The sequence below is a fragment of the Aethalodelphis obliquidens genome, unplaced genomic scaffold, assembly GCF_003676395.1.
Source record: "Aethalodelphis obliquidens isolate GAN/ISIS:26980383/991018 unplaced genomic scaffold, ASM367639v1 scaffold22, whole genome shotgun sequence".
In the NCBI taxonomy this organism is placed as follows: Eukaryota; Metazoa; Chordata; class Mammalia; order Artiodactyla; family Delphinidae; genus Aethalodelphis; species Aethalodelphis obliquidens.
In genome coordinates, this window is record NW_020837966.1 from 16,620,295 (window position 1) to 16,642,782 (window position 22,488).

General features: G+C 32.9%; 1 protein-coding gene and 1 long non-coding RNA gene across 3 annotated transcripts in view; one reads left to right on the top strand and one right to left on the bottom strand.

Moving 5' to 3' along the window:
- Positions 1 to 247: 247 nt before the first annotated feature.
- The window catches only part of TMF1 (TATA element modulatory factor 1), a 30,813-nt gene continuing 8,572 nt past the window's right edge, over positions 248 to 22,488 (bottom strand). The window contains exons 5-17 of one of the 2 annotated variants that reach the window (XM_027121355.1): positions 20,498 to 20,603; positions 16,158 to 16,300; positions 15,617 to 15,783; positions 15,163 to 15,319; positions 11,694 to 11,786; positions 10,820 to 10,976; positions 6,960 to 7,152; positions 6,047 to 6,116; positions 5,720 to 5,812; positions 4,755 to 4,856; positions 4,318 to 4,470; positions 3,054 to 3,179; positions 248 to 2,357 (exon numbers count right to left, since the gene is read on the bottom strand). In XM_027121355.1, coding sequence (XP_026977156.1) covers positions 2,214 to 2,357; positions 3,054 to 3,179; positions 4,318 to 4,470; positions 4,755 to 4,856; positions 5,720 to 5,812; positions 6,047 to 6,116; positions 6,960 to 7,152; positions 10,820 to 10,976; positions 11,694 to 11,786; positions 15,163 to 15,319; positions 15,617 to 15,783; positions 16,158 to 16,300; positions 20,498 to 20,603 — 1,704 coding nt within the window. In that variant the 3' untranslated portion in view covers positions 248 to 2,213. Of the gene's footprint in view, positions 2,358 to 3,053; positions 3,180 to 3,827; positions 3,930 to 4,317; positions 4,471 to 4,754; positions 4,857 to 5,719; positions 5,813 to 6,046; positions 6,117 to 6,959; positions 7,153 to 10,819; positions 10,977 to 11,693; positions 11,787 to 15,162; positions 15,320 to 15,616; positions 15,784 to 16,157; positions 16,301 to 20,497; positions 20,604 to 22,488 lie in introns of those variants that run through there. The other variant, XR_003435878.1, reaches the window with a different exon arrangement.
- On the top strand, positions 15,330 to 17,646 carry LOC113628094 (uncharacterized). Its single transcript, XR_003435881.1, has 3 exons — positions 15,330 to 15,508; positions 16,703 to 16,896; positions 16,983 to 17,646. It is a non-coding gene; the product is annotated as an uncharacterized LOC113628094 (long non-coding RNA).

Sequence of the window (22,488 nt, forward strand, 5' to 3'; positions counted from 1 at the left end):
GATACATTTGATACATCCCCATATGTTAAACACTGTACAAGTGGAAGTTCTCAAAAAAGAGGTAAAGAAAAAGAAAGAAATGGTACTCTCAATTCAGCTTCCCAAGAGTTAGAAGGATGCCCACAGTCTGTGCTTAGTTGTCTATATATGAAACAACAATGTTCACACCCCTCTATTCTTTGTTTATATTCTTGACATTGTTATCATTTATATTACCTATTTTCTTTCAAGAATGGAAACATCTGACTGCAATCTATTTTCTTTATTAAAATATAAATATTTTCTAGAATATGGAAAGATAAGTTTTAATGACAAACAGCAAAATACAGCAACCAATATTCAATAGGTATTCTGCCACTTAGTGGAGTTTTTCAAGAAAGCAATTCAGTACACCTTCTCAACTTACAAATGTATTGAGAAATCTAAGTGTATAATAAAATAAGGTCTGTATGAACATCAGCTATTAATTTGTGGATAAAGAACAATATATGGTAATATACAGCCCAAGACTTAAATATTAAATAGCTGTTTATCTTAAATAAACTGAGAACACTTTAAAATTTTAACTTGATTTTATTAATGTTAATATGGATTAAGAAAAGAGAATGTATAATATTATAAAATTGAAAGGTAAAGGAATTTTATTTCAATCTTTTCTCCACAACTGAAGGGTTTTGGGGGTTTTTTCCTCACTAATGGATATATTAAAAGAACAATTTCATAATTCCTAAACTTCTAGTTTCAAACACTTGACAGAATTTGCAACTTAAGTTTCCTGTATTTTCTAATTCTGTACATTTCTTATTGCTATCAGTCTTGTCATTTTCTGTCAGCCCCTGGAGAAAAAATAAAAGCTGACAGAAAGCTACTATACTGCTTTTTACCACTAAAATATAGAAAATTAATTTTATGAATTTGGCTCACATGGAAAGAATATTTATTAATGCTACAAATCAGAGATTCACTGACAGAAATACTGTCTTGAATGCAAAAAGAACAAAAATGAGGTCACTTGAATTGCCCTGAAAGGCATTCCAAAAGCTTCAACATGGCTTACCTGTAGCTAAAGTTCTAGTGTTTAAAATGTAACTAGAAGTTAAGTGAGTGTTCCTACTTTCAAGTAAAGGCAGCTAAATGACTTTCAGTAATAAAATGTATCAAAATATTTCACAAGTCTAAAACACAGCTGAGAGGAAGGCATAGTTATTTTTTCAGCTATTTCACACTATTTTTCAGTTTAAAGGTTCAAGAAAAAAATTAAATGATAAACCACAGAAAATTGCAAAATGCCAAATTTAACTCCTATAATTTCTCTATTTTGTTATGAATATCAAACATATACTTTTAATGTGCCAAAAATATGGCTTTACAAAATGTGAACAATTAATTTTTAAAAAGAAAATTATATTAGTAATTTAATTACTTTTGATTCATTTTATAGGGTAGTAAAACAATACGTCTTCAAAACTACTAAAATGTTAGTGATACCATCACAAAATGACTGTAAGTAGATTTTTCCACTATTCAATTATGCCTAGATAACTTTGAATAGCTATAGCTTTCTCCAAATGGGTACCAAAATTTGTACAGACTTAATCGTGAAATCTGAGTGAAATAAAATTTGAGACCACAAAACTTTTAAAGTTTAAATTATTTACCCTTTAAACTTCAGAAGGTGTTTTTTTCCCAAAAGAAAAATATTAGTTCAAGATTTAATGACTGCAGGTTTAATAATTTTTTTACTTGAACACAATGTCCATTTTCATAAATAGTAATTAGACATACTGAAGATTTAAGTGTGAAAGATTTCAAAGTGTCAATATGTCACTATCACTCTTTAAATGTTCTCAATATATACAAAAACATATAAATTATAGATACAATTAGTTATATATCTACAATATATAACACCATTCTCCTTCCCTAACCATAATGACATGAGGATAAAGTAATAAATCTCTGTGCTATTCAAGGCAAAAAAAAAAAAAGACTGTAAAAAATAAATCTTTAAAGAATAGTTTTAAAAATAAAGTTCAAATACTGCACAAAATAATTTAACTGGAAATATTACTATATACTATAAAACAATTTTTTTCAATTTTTGAATGCTATAGTAAATTCCACTTTCTAATTCTATAAAAGAATTTATTGGATATCTGTACTTAGATATTAAATGTTTACATTCAGTTCGATGGGAATGTAATTTTCAGAAGTTAACTGAGCCTTTGTCTTAAAAGCTCATCTATTTGAGTCTTATACATATTTTTTACATCTTCAAGATCTAATCGAAGTTCTTCTGCCTCTTCTGCTTTTTCTCCATACATCTGCAGAATAGTGTTGTATCTTTGATCCAAATCCTATAAAATATATTTGTTTACAATTTTTAAATAACTACAGAAAATCTTTAATATTATATTTATATTATCATAAATGAGCCACCAGTAAAGACATTACAATCTAAATAAAAGTATATAGTCATCTCTCATAAAAATTAAACTCATACCTCGGTCTGTTGGAATAAAAGAATAAAAAAAACAAAATAAGCCAGATGGCTATTAATCTTAACATATCTTTTCACTAAATCTACAATTCTCCCCATATATAGCTTAATCTGTCTTTTCTCCCAGTAATTTCAGCACGTTTGATGAAATTTCAGTCTCTATGGTTCACTGTGGTTTAAGTATTACCTGGCATTTACCCCACAAGAAAAGTCAAAAGAAAATCTATTCTCATATATGGCTTAAGAGCAACTTCCAATACCAAATATGCTAATTGTGAGGATACATATAACATCATTCAATAAAATACTACTCAGATCATGCAAAAGTTCAGGATTATTAATGAGCCTTGGCCAAATGAAATCTAGTTATTTTCCTGTGCTGAGACTAAACATGATTGTGAACATTACTCGGAATGTGTGATGTGACAAGCAAGATAAGATTCATTTTTAAAGTTCTTCACTCAAATATTAATACTCTTCAATTATCAAAGAAAACACTAACATATACATATGCATTTTATGTAAACTAACAATAAGAGTGAAGAATACTTACTCTTAGCTGAGTTCGAAGTTTGGGCATCTCCTTCACTTTCTCTTCAAGTTCATCATTTTGATTTGTTAATTTAACTAGCTCTTCAGCCATTATGGAGCGAGTTTTTTCTAGATTGCCAATTTCTAGCTGAGAAACATTACCAGGAAGTGATTTAAATCAAAATATATCTTGTTTAATAATCCCACTAATATAAACATATTTAATGTGCTATTTTTTAAGAAATAGATATGTGAACATATAACCATAAGCTAGCTCCTGGTAAAAGGAAATAGAGGCACAAAAACGGTTTCAACTTTCCTCAAAGGTATACCATTTATAGGGTTTACTATGAGAGATAAAGAACTGAAGAAAATTTAATCATCTGTTTGAAACATGCAACTCTACATTTTTCTCTAAGGAAATAGCATATATTTCAGTTATGCTAAATTACTACAAAAACCCAGAGAAATAAAAACAAACCGCCAACCATGTAGGTCATATTGGTAGAATCTATCATCAACTACCAAAGAAGTTCATTTGTGCCCTTAAGCATAACAGTGGGCTACACAAACATAACAGGTAATAAGATTATTCTGATCTATTTTCTTCCAATTCAAGGACATCTTCTTTAATATAGTAATATTTTCAACTAAAATCATGTAATAAAAATAGAAGAGGAAAGTTCCACTTTCGAGTGTATCAAGTTTAACAGTGAAAACAGGTAAAACGTTTTAACATTTGTCACAGCATTAAGTTTCTGAAAAGCAAGATAAGATGGGAGGATGCTCCACTCACCATGTTTCCTTTCATGTCTAGGATGTTATAGTTCTAATCTCTCTCATCACCTTTACTCTTTCCTCATAGGGGGAGCTGGAGCAACTTACCTAAGCGGAAAATCTGGGAAGAATAAAATGGCTATGCTCAGCTCAGCAACTTCCCTTTTTTCGTGTTTGGAAAAAGCTGCCTGCAAGGAGCTCTCATGCTCCTAGATGCCTCTCTGTCTTATCATGGCAGGCTGTCACACATGGGGTGGCCCACTCCAGCCAAGCATTTCCTGTGACAGTCTCCCAAATTCTGGCACTCAGAAGGCCCACTGAACTTTCATCCTTGGCTAATTTCTCCAACCAGCCTTTATCGTTAATATATATGATTTACTTGGGGCTTCACGTGTCACTATTTCATTTTATTTCTCAATTTGTTCAGAATGCAGGTGGAAATGAAGGGTGCTACTCATTGGGCCTCAAAATTTCATTTACTTCTACAGCACATTTAATTTTTCTAATACCTGTAAATGAGTAATTTCTCCTTCCCTTAGCTTTAGCTGAGACTGTAGATTTTCAATAATGCTTGATCCTGCTCCCATCCTTACAGCATCATAAAGATTGCTTCCATTTGCTGACACAGACATTGGTCCAAATGAGTGATCATGAAGCTCATCCTGTGTTAATTAAAGAAAGCATATATAGTTATTCAGTTACTACAGACTGTGCATAGGTGTCAAACAAAATGGTTTGGTCAATTCTTACTTTAAAATGTCTATGACTTTCTCAAAGGCAGAAAACCATCTCTATTTCCTCAGTGCAATTAGCACTCCCTTACAAATATGCAGATATATTGCCTATAGAATAGCAAGATCACGGTGAGAGTCGAACTGCTATCTGTACATTCTCTTTATCATTATTCAGTCTAAGAACTAAACACGTGTAAGAAATAAAACATCACCTGAGACATAAAAGATGTTTGTAGCCCTGCCATATCAACTCCACTTATCGAACTTGAGCGTGACATTGTGGGAGTGCTAGAAACAGAAAATGGCTTCCGTTCCTTAAGGTGTAAAGAAAAAAAAATTCAGTTCAGATTAAAGAGTAAAATGATAAATAAAAAAGCAAGAAAGTTTTCTAGGATCAATGACAACAAAGATTCATTCTAATTTCCTCATAAAATGTTACAGATATCTTAAGTCTTATCAAAGGCACAATATTTAGTAATTTAAAGCGTAGACAAACTTGGTTAAATCATCTCATTTATATTATAACAACATAATTTGTTTTATTTTTAATGGAATGAGAATGTTTTTAATGGAACAATTATATGAACTAACTGCTTCATATTATATAACATACCACCAATTAAACCTATTCTTTAGAATAAGATTACCAATGAGATTTACAAACCATAAAGTTTCTGGCTTATCCACTTTATTTTTACTGTATTTTTTTAAACCAAATAAATTCAAAAGGTAATTTCAATCAATGCACATATAGGTAGTTTTAATGTATTATGCTTACTACCGAGTATACTCCAATCCTTTAAATACAGGAAACTCACTTCAGAAAAATTACCTTCATTAACCAGAAAGCAAGTGAACAAACCAGTTTCACTCCCAAGGTGCCTATGGGCCAAATGAGCGGCATCAGTGTCAGTGAGAGACCACAAAAATTCATTTTAAAAGGGGCAAGAGGTTCTGTCATTCAAATCCTAGAAATCACAGATATCTTTGCATAAACTCAAATTACTCTGGACCCACTCTGAGCAGAACACTGATTATACTACTAGAATTTATCACTCTATTGATTTTAGACATAAGAAATGGTATTTATAAAGTGTAGCTAAAATTACAAAACAAATAATGATTAATCACAACAGCTACTAACTGGTTACATCAAAAAGAAAACAAAATTTAATACCTTTTCTTTTATTGCTTCTTGAGTGAAAATTGCTTTCTTCCTTTCCTGTTCAACTTTCATTTTCTCCATTTCTAACTGACTATTCAACAGTGTCTAATGGAGAGAGAGATACAGTTAGATAATTTCTGTGATACTAAGTCATCATCATAAGTCAATCTCAAAGTTTAGGAACATAAGGTATACACTCCTATTGGTTTTACTACTAAAGATCAAGTTCCAAAAGCAGAAACGTCACCCATTTTATCTTGTCATCTCATTAGTTCGCTACCATCCCCAACCATTCTCTAATGGAAGCCCTAAGAGGTGAGCGAACACTAATCGAAATACCTTTTCTTTCCTTGTCTCTTCAAGTGTTCTTACATATTCACCTTTTAGGTTTTCTAATTCAACCTGGTACCTATTAAGCCAAAGGGAATTAAAACAAAAAAGATGATAGTACAGACTATTAAAAACTCACTACTTTATTAACTCCAGTTATATACTTAGTAGTCATTTTTATTATCAGCTTTATTTTCCAACTGTATTTTCCAGATGACTTGGGTTTTACTCAAAAACTGAACTACTACTTCATGTTATCTTATTTATTGGTTCTCTGGATTAAGATTTCATTTAAAAAGAGACTTTTTTTCTAAAGAGAATTTTGAATACCACCATTCTACAATTTGTTCAGATTCTACAAAGGCTTATTAGGGAGGTCTATGAAAATGTCTGCAAAAGTTCATATATTTTACTTCATGAATCATTTTTACTTGACTACTTTTTTTTAAAGTAAAATTCCAAGGAAGAACTCAGGATAAAACCCCTAATCACAGCCTTAATATAACTTCACATAGATGGATTTTATAGCTTATGGTTTCCAAAGAGCCCAGACATTTATTTAGAAAGATTGGAACAATGCTTAAACCCCTGTAATATAAAAACAACTCCAGTGAGTGGTCTTCAAACTATTTTGTGGTAACAGACTCCTTTAAAAAATCTAATTAAAGCAATGAATCTTTTCTCTGGAAAATGCAAATACATTCAGAACATGCCACCCAATTTCGAGAGCCTATGCAAGGTTTAATGAATCCCGGTCCTATCTTGGTATAATATCCTATTACTAATGACTCTGACTTTAAACACTAAAAATATGTATTTTCAGTTCTCAGTGCAATGAAGCTAAAATCCAACACCACATTTTTTTAAAGTGCTTTAAAATGTCATGAAACTACCAAGAATAGCACTCAAGAAACATGCTCACCTATTATTTTCATCCTCTAGTTTTCTTAGCCTATTTTTCTCTGATTCTAGCTGGGCCTGAAATCTACTATTTTCTTGTCTTAAGAGAGAATTCTGTGACTCCACGGAAGACATCTGAATTTTGTTGGCAAGAAGTTCTTCTGTGGCCGCACGTTCTCTCTCAACTGCTGCTGCCAACAAGGTCTGGGATTCACCTGATTGTAGGGTAAAAAAGAAAAATCACATATACATACATTCAAGAGGCCAAGATAACAAGTAGATTCTGACTTCAAACTTTTAATGATGCAAATAGCCACACTTAAAACTGTAAGTACTCATTGACTAAGGCAGGCCTGCCTAGAGAGACAAAAAAAGTCTTAATTTATATGTGTTTTATCACTTTTTTCACCAAAATATTTTAATTTGCAAGTGGAGTCATATATCAACAGAGTAGTGAATCAACAAATAGTGCTGGGTCAATTGGATAGTCAAAGGAAAAAAAAAAAGAAGAACCTCAAACTAACCTTCACATAGTATATGAAAATTAACTCAAATGGATCATACACTTAATTATAAAACGAAATATAATGAGGGGAGGGGTAAAACAGGTGAAGGGGATTAACAGGTACAAACTACCAGGTATAAAATAGAAAAGTTACAAGGATGTAATGTACAGCACAGGGAATATGTCAATATTTTATCATAACTTTATATGAAGTATAATCTATAAAAATGTCAAATTACTGTTGTACACCTGGTAACTAATATAATATTTTAAGTCAACTATACTTCAACTGAAAAAAAAAACAAACTATAAAACTTTTCGAAAAAAACAGAAGAAATCTTCAGGATCTAGGGATAGGCAAAGAGTTCTTAGGTTTGACACAAAGAGCATGAGCCATAACGAGAAAAACTGATAAACCGGACTTCTTCAAAATTTTAAACTTTTGTTCTATGTGAAAAAGATGAAAATACAAGCTACAGACTTGGAGGAAATAAATGCAAACCATGTTATCTAAGACTAGCATCTAGAATACATAAAGAAGTCTCAAAACTCACCAGTGAAAATACAAACATTCCAATTAGAAAATGGGCAAAAGACGTAAACATTTCACCGAAGAGGACGTACAAATGGAAAATAAGCATATAAACTGACATTCACCATCTTTCGTGAGGAAAATGCAAATTAAAATCATAATAAGGCATCACTACACACCTGTCTGAATGACTAAAAGAAAAAATAGGGACAACACTGAAAGAAAATGCTGGCAAGGATGTAGAGAAACTGGATTATTCTCATAGATACAGCCACTTTGGAAAACAATTTGGCATTTTCTTAAAAAACTAAACATGCAACTACCCATAAAACCTGGCAAATGCACACTTGGGCATTTATCCAGAGAAATGAAAACTTAAGTTCACACTAAAACCTGTATATGAATGTTCACAGCAGCTTTATCCATACAAAGTCTAGATCCAGCCCAGACATCCTTTGTCAGGTACATGTTTAAACAAGATGTGCTACATACATGGAAAAACACTCAGCAGGGACTTCTCTGGTAGTCCAGTGGGTAAGACTCCATGCTCCCAATGCAGGGGGCACAGATTCGATTCCTAGTTGGGGAACTAGATCCCGCATGCATGCCGCAACTAAGCGTCTGCATGCCACAACTAAGTCCACATGCTGCAACTAAGAAGCCCTCATGCCGCGACTAAGACCCGGTGCAGCCAAAATAAATAAATAAATTATTTTTTTAAAAAAAGAAAAACACTCAGCAATAAAGACTAAATCATTGATACACATAAGAACTTGTATGAATCTCCAAGAAATTACACTGAGCAAAAAAAGCCAATCCCCAAAATGTCACATGTTATACAATTCTATTTACATAAATTTTTTTTTTTTTTGGCAGTGCCATGCGGCATGTGGGTTCTTAGTTCCCCAACCAGGGATCGAACCCATGCCCCCTGCAATGGAAACACGGAGTCTTAACCACTGGACTGCAAGGGAAGTTCCACATTTACATAACATTTTGAAATTCCAAAATTTTAGAAGTGGAGGATTAGTGGCTGCCAGGGATTGGAGACAGGGAGGGAGGGCCATGAGGGTGCTAAGTATGATTTTAAAGGGCAAAATGAGGGATCTTTGTGGTGTTAAAACTATTCAATATCTTGACTGTAGTGATGGATACATGAACCTACACAAGTGGTAAACTTGTATAAAACTTAATACACACATAGACACATATACATACATATACACAAATAAGTACCAGTAAAACTGGGGAAATCAGAATAAAATCAGAAGGTCGTTTCAAAGTTAATACCTTGATTGTGATATTCTACTATAGTTTTGCAAAGTGTTAACATATGGATATTGGGGAAAGCATGCAAGGGACCATTCTATATCATTTCTTATAACTGCATATGAATCTACAGTTAGCTCAATTGACAATTACAATTTAAAAAAAAGGACTAGTGGATAAAATTCTGAGATTTAACAAAGGCAAGAATTTTCATATTTTTTCCCCACCAAAGTAGACCTAATAATATCTCTACTTTACATTATAAATTCTGTTCTATACTCTATCTATGCTCTTATTTATAGCATTATACGGTACGTTTGTCCTGTGGCTCTGCCTACATTCCAGCACAATACCACATATCCCTGAGGCTGTGTAGGCTCCAGTTTAAAAGCCACAAAAATAATGGCTTCTTGCTTTCATTTTATTGCTAAATAAATATTTGTTTCAGAAGGTGTCATTTTCAGATATGTCATATTTCATAACAAATGGGTCTCAAAAAGTGGTCCAAGATAAATAATAGACCTAAAATTAATACCTAGAAATTAAACAATATATGAAGGTTCATCTGTTCAGTGATTTTTCTTTTTGAGCAGATAAATCTATTTCCAGACAATATCTTACATGGAGCTACAAGGGCCAAAAAAAAAAAAAAAAAAAAAGATAAAGGAGGCACTACTTTCATTAAAGCAGCCTGGAGGGAGCCCAGCAGCTTACTTATCAAGCTTCCCCCTCACCATGACAGCCAGCCCTAAGACATACACATACAAGGGATCTACTGAATAATGTTTGAGAGCGACTGATCTAGTTCACCCCTAATGATTTTCAGGGTGTAGTCCAGAGAAGGTAAGTGTCTTGCTCCAGACTGTCTGACTGGGTGATTCAAAACAAAACATAAAAACCCTGAGTCCAAGTCTCCTGACACCCATTCACGTCTGCTTTTATCACTACACCATGATGTCTCTCAAATTACAGTTAATTTTAGGCGTAGAATGGACACAGGAATTTTTCACCATTTGCTAGCTTCTGGGATATCTAATATGTACATATTCTGTGCTTCAATAAGTATCTTAGAAGAATAATTTTCTTTTTATTAACAGCACGGAAGGGCAACCTAGAGCATTTCTGTAAAGAAGCAAAATATGGAACCTTAAGACTCCACAGCATCTGTCTACTAGAATTTGACCTTAATCTAACTTAGACCTATCTCTGCTCTTGGAATTCTACTACTGACTAGAATCATATCTGATCTCTACTTCCTACACTACTGCAGACAAGCTAGAATGAGGTCAGACTTAGCAATGGACAAGAAAACAGTTGAGCACAACAGTATGTAAAAATGAATGTAAGAATGACATGGAAGTATTTTAGACAGTACCAGACACATCGTGTAAGGAATGTTTTGAAAGAGTCAATTAAGGTATTAGAAAATAAATGTAAAAGAGGAGAAGTAAAAATCTACAAGTTAGACACAAAATGTAATCATGAGATCAAGTGAATTTCAATTTCATACCATTACCCTAATTCTAAAACAAGATGGAAGGGCTTCTACATTGAGCTTAAGAACTAAAGCAGTTACCAAGTCTATCAGAAAGATTCTTCTCTAACTTCTCCCATGATGACGTCTGGGACCCTAGAGTTGCTTGCAAATTTTCTATCTGTCGAAGCAACGGTCTTGTTGTTGATGAAACACTTTGACTCAGTTCTTGGTTTCGATTCTCTGCTTCCTGGAGTCTCTGAATCATGACATTCTTAAGTCATTACTACTGACAGCAGTAAAAACACTAAAAATGCTAGCAAAGAAACTTTATGAGAGATTTCTGGGAAAAACTACTTCTTCAAGATAAAATGATTGTTTATTAAATTATTTTCTAACTATTCAATCCTTAAGTTACAGTTAAGTTGCGCAACAGAGTAACTAAATAAGTGCTTCTTTACAGAGCATTTCTAAGATAAAGACAGCCTTTGAATACCTTAAGATAATAAAGAGTATCATCCAAACCTCCCAGTAGTTGCCTCCTCATCCAAATATTTCTAAGTATTTATAAAAACAGAAAGATCAATCTGAGGGGCATTTTCTCCCCCTTTTCCTGTACATGTTCATTGACTGAAATTAACAGAGCAGTAGCATAAAAACTAGGCATTGCTCATCTGCCCCACAGTAATCAGAGACTGATAATAATTAATAAATCGGCCACTACAAATGAAAAAACAACACTGAATATACTACATGTCTATCATGATAAAATTATTTTCTAGAAAACAAAATTAGGGCTTTTCTTATACATTTTTAAGGTGCCCACTCTGGTTTTATTCACATAAGCCACAAAAATACAGCAAATGATAAGTATGGGAGAAATCTTCTCAACTCTAAGAACATTATCCCACTGAGTCATTTTGTATTTCTTGAAAAACGCATCTCAGATTTGTGTTTAGGGAAACTCTGACAGTACCTGCTGGAGTTCACTGATCTCATGACGTAAATAATCCTCTTTTCTGGCAGCTGCTTGTTCTGCACGTTGCAGTGCCAGCCTAAGGTCCCCCACCTGTATTAGGAGAACCAACAACACTATCACAACCAATATCACAATATTATCTATAACTTCCTGCTAACTACATATTTTGTCTTGTGTTGACTTACTGTCCATGTATAATACCCTTCACCATCCAATGAGCTTTTACGTATGATTACCACATCCCATTCTTCAGGCAATCCCCGAGCTATATGTATTCAATATGTACTTAGGAAAGCTTGATAAGGCGCGCACACACACACACACACACAAAGCATGTAAGTGTGTACAAGGCCCAGCCACTGCCATACAATATAGGAGGAAAGACAATGCATCCATAAACGTTCGCAGTGTAATGCAGAATGTGATAGGAGCTATATGAGCTATAAGAACTAGCTGCTATATTCATACACAGCTGCACAGGTTGTAAACTGCTACAGCCTTTTTGGAAAGCGTTATGGCAACATAATCATCAAACTTCTTACATTCTTTCATCTGATCGTCCTAGTCCTGAGAATTTATTCTATGGAAGCAGATCTGTAAACATACAAAGATGTTCTCTACACTGTGAGCTAGACTAACAAAAACAAACGAAACAAGAAATATTGTTAATATCTATTAGCAGTCATTTATTTTTGTAAATGTGGATACATTAATATATCCAATAAAAATTAAAATGAACATAAAAAACATGTAGAAATGTACAACTTAATCTTAAATGAAAAAACTATAAAATTATATATATATATATATATATATATATCAATTATGAAAAATATGTACATGAAGATAAGGACAAGAAGTTAATACACAAAACTGGCAGGACTTGTAAAAGGTGATGATTTTTTGAATGGTAACCCCATATACTCTCTATCTCCCATTCCCCCAATTTTTTGTTACTACGTTCGAGTACTTTTAATTTAAAATATTAATATTTTTATCTATCCCAGTGAGGGAGTGGCAGAAGCACAAGGACCATGGTGTAATTTACAACAGCAAAACATCGGAAACAACCCAAACATCCATTAATAGGAACTGACTGAATGGTATATTCACACAATGATATACTATAGAACTATAAAAAGGAATTTTTTAAAAAGCTCTATGCTCTACCATGGAATGATCACCAGGATGTTTTATTAGGTAAGTAAAGCAAGCTGTAAAACAGTATCAATAGTAAACTATATTTTATGTAGGAAGGATGAGAGAGATACAAACAAATGTGTGTATACGTGTAGGTGTGTATATATATGTGGGGGGTATATAAGTAAATGTAAGTATGTATGTTTTCTTGCATTTACAAATAGAAACACTAATAAAATGGTTATTTACAGGCAAAGAAAGGGAATAGGGAGGGGCTAAGTTGGAAGTAAATGTTATCTTAATATATTTTGTTATACAGCTTTCACACTTTGGAATCATGTAAATGTTTTACATATCCCTGTGAAATTAATCAAAAGTGCATTGAGGTCAATGAGGGAAGAATAGTCTTTTCAACAAGTAGTGCTGGAACAATTTGATATTCATATGTAAAAGGTCTAAATGTGAGAACTAAGACTATAAAAACTGTAGAAAGAAACACGTGAAAACCTGCATGATGTTGAATTAGGCAACAGTTTCTTAAATGTGATGCCCAAAGCACAAGCAACAAAAGAAAAAATAGGTAAGCTGGACTTCATCAAAATTTATTGAACTTTTGTGTATCAAAGGACACTATGAAGAAAGTGAAAGACAACCTACAGAATGGGAGAAAATATTTGCAAATCCTACTTTTGATAAGGGTCTAATATGCAGAATATATAAAGAACTCTTACAAATGAACAATAAAAAGGTAATATAAAAAATGGGCAAAGGATTTAAACATTTAAATAAATATCTCCAAAGGAGATACATAAATAGTCAATAAGCACATAAAAAGGTGCTCAACATCATTAATCATTAAGGGAATGTAAATCAATACCACACTCAGATACCATTTTACACCCCTAAAAGGGCTATAATGAAAAAAAAAAAAGACAATGACAAATACTGGCAAGAATGTAGAGAAACTGAAACCCTCATACATGGTTGGTGGGAACATAAAATGGTTCAGCAGCTGTGGAAAAGTTTGATAGTTCCCGAAAAAGTTAAACAAAGGATTACCATACGACCCAAGGGTATATATCTAAGAGAATTTAAAATATGTGTTCACACAAAAATTTGTAAATTAATGTTTATAGCAGCATTATCCATAATAACCAAAAAGTGTAAAGACTTCTGGGTATATATCCAAAGGAAATGAAAACACTAATTTGAAAAGATACAGGCACCCCAATGTGCATAGCAGCATTATTTACAATAGCCAAGATATGGAAGCAACCTAAGTGTCCATCAACAGATGAAGGAAGATACATATACATATATATATATACATATATATATATATATATATATGGTGTGTGTGTGTATACATACATAGTATATGGTGTATATATAGTGGAATATTACTCAGCCATAAAAAAGACTCAAATTTTTGCCATGTGCAACCACATGGATGATTAGTAACATAAGTCAGAACAACAAATACTGTATAATATCATTTATATGTGGAATCTAAAAAATAAAACAAACTAGTAAATATAACAAAAAAGAAACAGACTCAGATTTAAAGAACTAGTGGTTATCAGAGGGAAGAGAGAAGTGGGGAGGAGAAAATTAGAAATAGGGGACTAAGAGGTACAAACTACTATGTATAAAATAAATAAGCTACAAGGATATATTGTACAACACAGGGAATATAGCCAATATCTGATAATAACTAAAAATGGAGTATAACCTTTAAAAATTGTGAATTATTATGTTGTACACCTGAAATTTACATAATATTGTACATCAATCAACTACACCTCAATAAAAATAAATAAGTAAAATTTAAAAGTGTAAATAACCCAAATATCTATCAAATGATGATTTTATAAGACAAAGCCTGACAAATGTTGGTTTTCTTCCTTCATTTGAGGTCCATGGACTCCCAAAGATGCTATGAATGAGCTCAGGAGTTAAACAGATTCTCCTGAAATTATATGCAATGTTTAGTATTTATCTGCATTCGTGCATTTCCCTGGTAAGAACATCCCTAGATTTCATAGTGTTCTCAAATAAGTCTGAAATTCCCCCCAAAACGTAAGCAATACTGGTATAATGTAAGCATCACTTTAACAACAGTTTAAAAAAACACACAATTGATTAAGCTTGGCACAATCCAGTACTCTTAGAAAATGAGCCCAACAGGATTTATAAGCCCAACAGGATTATAAAGAAAATGTAACACATGTGCCACTACATAAGGTTTGATTCAAATTAACAGATTCTTTATTTTGCAGAAGCACAAACAAAGATTTTAAAGACTAATTTTTCATCTAATGCTTACTTGAATCACTAATGTTTCTTGCTGCAGACGGGCTTCTTCTTGGGCCTTCTCCAGTGCTGCAGAAAGTTCTTCTTTAGCTCTCATTTCACGACTTAGAGCAGCTTCCTGGGCCTCACTATCCTTTGCAGCATTGGCTTTGTGGAGATCAGTAAGTTCTCTTAAAAAATTAAATAGATGATTTTTAAGTTAAAATAATATAGTTAATTACATGGCCATATTAATGAAGTTTCCAGGTAGATTTCCATGAGATCTACAGAATGAGGAAGAGTTCACCACACAATAAGCAGTGACTACGGTGAGGACTCTCTGTCGAATTTGCTTTAACCAGCCACAAGTTCATATATAGGTAAGTTTATAAACGTTACTAGTGATCAGATAATGGAAAAAGTGTTTCTTCAACATCCTGCTCTGATAACTGATTTTAAACGAGTTGCACATTTGTTCATTTTCTTACTTGTATGCACTATCAAGAGCAGCTTGAATACTTCGGTTCTTTTCTTCAAGTTCATTCATGTCTACTTGAAGTCGGCCAAGATCCTTCTCTTGGCGTTCTACCACAGAATTTAGTTTCTTAATATTTTCTCTATGTTGTTTCTCAACCTCTTCTTTGCCATCAAGGACCTATATTATAAAAACAAAGGTATTTTTCAATAAAAAAACACCACAGGAAATAACTGTATTCCACGAATCTCAAGTATTATAATAACGAAGAAGAATCTTAACATTCACTTCTTTTTTTTTTTGGCCACGCCGCAGGGTATGTGATATCTTAGTTCCCTGACCGGGGACCAAACCGGCGCCCCCTGCAGTGGAAGCGTGGCAGCTTAACCACTGGATTGCCAGGGAAGTCCCAACATTCACTATTAAATTGCTTGGAAAATTCTTCCCAAACGATATACCTCAATAAATCATCCCAAATGTTTTATAAACCCTGGCCATATGTTCATATTGGAAGTAATAACAATATATATATGCAGAGAATGGTTAATATTCACCTGTTTTAAATGTTGTAACTCTTCTTCTAGGTCTTTAACTTTTTTGTTCAGCTTTGCAATAATATTTTCATTTTCTCTGTCTTTAGCTCTTAATTTCTTAATGATGTTAGAATTATGCAGCTGCTGTTTTGAAAGTTTTTCTCCTGGCAATGGCAAAAAAGGATAAATTCAAATAATGATGATTCTCTAAGAATATGAATAGAATGTTTTAACTAACCAGTGACATAAAATGACAGAATATTTGAAACATCACAATGCTGTAACAGTCAATGGTAAACTGATTTGGACAGCATAAGCCATGAATGCTAAAATTACTAGGTAGAAGGATGGTGTGGGAACAGGATATTTACAGTCTTAAAGAATCACTCCCACATATTATAAATTACAAAGGGAAAAAATGTGCTCTTACAATAGAGAAACCTGGTCACCATCTTAACCAAACATTCAGTTTTGATATCACTAATTGTGCTACAGCCTGACATTATGAGTCCACTGATGTGATGGAGTGGTAGGTGCACAATATCACCTATTATATTTCTTACTAGAAATCTGATCTGAATCTAATCATGAAGAAAGTGACAAATTCCTGAACATGGGGCATTCAATGGGACAACTGGACTCTACAAAATCTTTGATACCATGAAAAAGATATCCTAGATTGCTGGAAGACTAAAAGAACATAATGGCCAAATGCAATGAACAAACTTTGATTGGATTTTGGGGCAGAACAAATAACCAGGTATGAGAGTTATTTTTAGAGACAATTGAGATAAATGATGCAATACATGCTGGAATACACTTCTGAATTAATGCTGATTTTCTTAGGTGTGATTATGATGTTGTGCTCGTCAAGAAAAAAGTGTACTTATCCTTGAGAGATGCAGACTGAAGAATTGAGGAGTAGACTACAGATTCAATGCAATTCCTATCAAAATTCCAACAGCATTTTTCACAAAAATAGAAACAACAACCCTAAAAGTCAAATGGAACTGCAAAAGACCTCAAATAGCTGAAGTAAACCTGAGCAAGAACAAAGCTGGAGGTATCACATTTCCTTATTTCAAAACATATTACTAAGCTATAGTAATCAACAGTATGGTACTGGCATAAAAACAAACATATAGGCCAATGGAACAAAATGGAGAGCCCAGAAATAATCCACGTATTTACAGACAAGTGATCTTCAACAAGGATGCCAAGAACACACATGAGGAAAGGACAGTCTCATCAATAAACGGTATTGGGATATGCATATTCAGAAAAATGAAATGGTACCCCATCACACATCATATACAAAAATCAACTCAAAATAGATTAAAGACTTAAATGTAAGATCTGAAACGGTAAAACTATTAGAAGAAAACATAAGGGAAAAGCTTTCTGACATAAGGCTTGGGAGTTATTTTTTGGATATGATTCCAAAAGCATAGGCTACAAAAGCAAAAACAGACGTATGAGATTGCATCAAACTAAAAAACTACTGCACAGCAAAGGAAACAACAAAGTGAAGAGACAGTATGAAGAATGGAAGAAAATATGTGCAAACTACACACTAATAAGAGATTCATAACCAAAATATGTAAGAAATCACAGAACTTGATAGCAAAAAAACAATTAAGCCAATTTTGAAAATGGGCTAAAGACATGAATAGGCATTTCTCAAAAAAGGCATACAAATGGGCAACAGGTATACAAAAAGGTGCTCAACACCACTAACCATCAGGGAAATGCAAATCAACACTAAAATGAGATGTCACCTCACACCTATTGGGACAGCCATTATCAAAAAGACAAAAGATAAATACTGGAGAGGATGTGAAGAGAACCCTTGTGTACTAGTGGTGGCAATGTAAATTGGTACAGCCACTATGGATAACAGTATGAAGACTCCTCAAAAACTTAAAAATAGAACTATCATATGATCCACTGATCCCACTTCTGAATATATATATCCAAAAGTAATGAAATCAGTATCTCAAAGAGATATCTGCACCCCTGTTCACTGCAGCCTTATTTACAATAGCCCAGGTATGGAAACAATCTAAGTTTCCGTCGATGGATAAATGGATAAAGAAAATGCGATACAGACAGATCTATATATACAGATAGATAGATAGATAGACAGATATATAGGTAAGATATAAATATAGATATAGATATAAATATTATTTAGCTTAAAAAAAAATCTTGCCATTTGTGAAAACATGGATGAACCTAGAGGATGAAATAAACCAGACACAAACATGGCATGATCTCATTTATATGTGGAATATAAAAAAGTTGAATTTGTAGAAGCAGAGAACAGAATGGTGGTTACCAAGGGCCAGTGGGTGGCGGAAATGGGGAGATGTTGGTCAAGGAGTACAAAGTTTCAATTATGTAAGATGAATATGTTCTACAGATCTAATTTACAGCATAATGGCTAAAGTTAATAACACTGTATGGAACACCTATAACTTGCTAAGAAGAGTAGATCTTAAAAGTGTTCTCATCACAGACACAAAGTGTGTGAAGTGACTGATACATTAATTAGCTTGATTGTGGTAATCATTTCATAATATATACATATATAAAAAATCACATTGTACTCCTTAAATACATACAACTTTTATTTCTCAATTATACCTCAATAAAGCTGGATAAAAAAAGAATTTAGGAGTGGAATGATATCTGTCACCTACTTTCAAGTGGTTTGGCAAAAGGGTAGTATATGCGTGTGCAGAGAGATACGGAGGAGGTGTGGCTAGATGTTAACAGTTGATGACTCTAGGTAATGAAGTAATCAGTTACTCACTGTAACGCACTCTCAGCTTTGAGACTTTCAGCTCTTCAGCTCTGAGTTAAAAAATACTTTTAGGGTATACAGAAGCAGTATGTGAATATACCCATAGATGAAATCATTCTATTTTCTCTATAAAGAAGTTCATTAAGCAAAAGAAAACATCAGCTCACTCCCTGATTAAATTAGTAAATTCCAACGAAGTGAAATTTGATATTAATATTCTTAATAATTTTTTTTAATTATGAAACCATGTACTTAGCCGTCCCTTCAGTCTCTAATGTTGTAACACAAGACAGTATCTGACTGCAAGATGTCTTGAGATACAATTATGTGTTTCATGTATTTTAGTGCTAAGATTGCTTTATAATTATCAGTGTACCTATATTTCCCTCTCATTAAACTATAAGTTCCTAAAGGACAGGGAATGTGTCATATTTATTACTATATCAAACACAATATCTGACATATTAACTGTTAAATATTAGCTGAATAAATGAAAAAGAAAAATTGGGTAAAACTAACTTTTTCAAATGAAGTGATTATTTCCAATTGTCCTCAAACACTTACTCTGGAAATTCACTTAAGTGCAGTGATTTAAGTACAGAAATGTTCATCCCACTACTATTTGTAATATTAACATTTTAGAAATAAATGTATAACCTTAGGAAGAGTAAAACAAATTATAATATATCCATATAATGGACTTTAACACAGCCATTAATAATGGTATCAAAACATCTAACAGCATAGGGAAATGTAAAAGAAAGAACACTGCGAATTAGATGTATGATCTTAATTATGTTTAAAAATGTAATAAAATACATTAAAAAGGAACTAGAAGAAATTAATATTTCCTTATAAAATTGAATTATGATCTATTTTTTCTCTTTCTTCATATACTTCCTATAACTTCAAAATTTCCTGCAAGTAGCAAGCATTACTCTTATAACTAAAAAACTTTAAGAAAAAGAAAAATTTATTTAACCATCCTTTCCAAAACTACCTTCTTTCCTATGACATTACAGAAAGAAATTAATTCAATGTCCAACTGTAATGTTTTATCTCATGAAGAATCTTTAATTTTCATAACCCTGTTAATTATGAATCTTTTCATAGAGAAAGTACTTAATAACTAAAAAATTAAAACATGAATGTGAGAAAAAATTCACTATCAAATGCCAGAACAATAAAATGATAGCACATAGTACCCAAGCTAGAGATTCAGATACTATATAAACTCCAGAATTATAACTTTCAAATATCTTGGTTTAAATGAGGGCTCTAAAACCTGTTAGAAGCTTTCTTAGGGAAGCACAAAATTCTATTTCTCAAGGTGTTATTTTTTTACCTCCCTAGAAACAAAAAGCTACATACATTATACCTCTACCTCTCTACATCTTGCTCCCCATTCTTCCATGAATTGTTGCCTACCATTTCTGAGGTTTAAGTCCAAACCGTTCTTGCTTCCAATATTTTTTCATTAGGAAGCAGCAGCTAGTCACGTGGTATCTTCCTGTTCTCACAATATTTTTCATAACCAACTAAATATTTTACGTACCTTCTTCCATTAACCCTCGGATCTGCTCATCTTTCTCTTTCAAAAGGTCTGCCGTTTCACTACTATTTAATCTAGTAGCAAGTTCTTCTTTTATACTTTTGATTTCCTAATTAAAAAAGAAAGAATATGAGTAACATAAAGCATTACTCTCATTCTGGGCATATTTTTCAATTTTTTTCCATATCCAAATACTCACATTCTCAATAAGAATCCATAAGTTTTGTACTGTTAACCTGAGTTTATATTACCTTGGTTAATTAAGAGTAAGTGAACAACTTTGAAAATGACATAAACCTGAATTCAGACATAAACAGGTTTTAAGATGGAAATGGAAATGAGAAGAAGTTAACTTACAATACTCTTTTTGAGTATCTCTACACATATTTTCTACAGGTTAAGCATTATTTTTGAAACATTCAATTAGTATATCTCCATTTTTCACTGTATTCCTCTTCCTCATCTGAAACTCACTGCACTTACCAACATGTTGTGAACTGAGAGAAAAAACATAATTTCATAAGGTTCGATCTACTTTAATAAAGCAGAGATTCAGCAGAAACATGTTAAGATATTTTATCTTTTAAAACTACTATGGAGAAGTATGGTGATATGAAAAGTGTCCTATGATTTTAAACTTGGTTTTTATGATGCTCTGAAACTAAAAATAGCTAAAATAAACTAACATTTATTAGGTATTTAAACCATGCTTTGTATCCGTTATCATTTAATCCTTACAACAATCCTGGGAGGGAGGCACTTGTACTATTCAACTACACAAATAAGAAAATTAAGACTAAGAAACCTTGAGTAAATTCTGAAGGTCAGAGAGCTATAAAGTCGTAGAGTTATAACTTAAACCCAGGTCTGTGAATCTTTAAAGCCCATGCTCTGAACTATCCACAACATTGCTGTCCATTTCCAACTGTCAAAATTTCATCCATCAAGGTCCAGTTAAGAATGTCATGTCTTCCATGAAATCTTCCTCAGTTCCTCTGATCAGAATTCATCCTCCATGATACCATTTCAAAGTGCTTATTCAACTGCCTACTACTATACATTTGTTGACATTATTTGCCTCCCAACAGTAGAAAAGCAAACTCTTCACTTAAGGTAATTAAATTCACCTTTGAATTTCCTATGGATCCTAAGCAGGGGGTTCACACATGGCGGTACACATAAAATGTGTTAAAACGTAGGACCCAAGTTTTTTCCAGCTATAATTAATGGTTTAGATCTATTTTAGATCTATAATTCAAAGTGCACTACAGAAGACAGACATTACTTAAAATCTACTTTTTGTACTGTATTCAGATGGAATAGAGCAAGAACACGAAGAGTTAAGTTGGTTAGATAGTCTCAGGTTATTATCAGTGTCTAAAATGATACTAATTAAAGTTGCTAATTAAACCAACCAAGCAGATAGAAGTATATCATATTTCTTTTCTGTAAGAATATATAGAGAAAAATTATAAATATTAACATTGACATTCATCAAGAAGGGGGAAAACAACCTCAGAAGGGGAAATACTGAGAAATGCTATAATTCTTGGGATACAAGCAATAATTACTAACCTTAATTGGTTACCAATATCTGAAACAGCCAACTGTTCCAAATTACAAGAATTAGAACAAATAGTTCTCAATCCGGAGCAATTTTGTTCCCAAGGGGACATCTGGCAATGTGTGGCAACATTTTCAATTATCACAACTGAGGGGGGATTAGGTTGGGGTTGAGGAGGGAAGGGTGATACTGGCATCTTGTAGGTAGGGGCCTGGGATGCTGGTAAATACCCTACAATGCACAGGACAGTCCCATACAATATAAAATTATCCAGCCCCAAATGGCAGTAGTGCTGAGGTTGAGAAATCCTACATTAGAATAAATCAACATTTTATTCTAATATTCAATGTCACTAATCATTAGGAATTTTTATTTTAAAATTACTTTGACTTGAAGGAGTATAGATATGTGTGTGTGTGTGTGTGTGTGT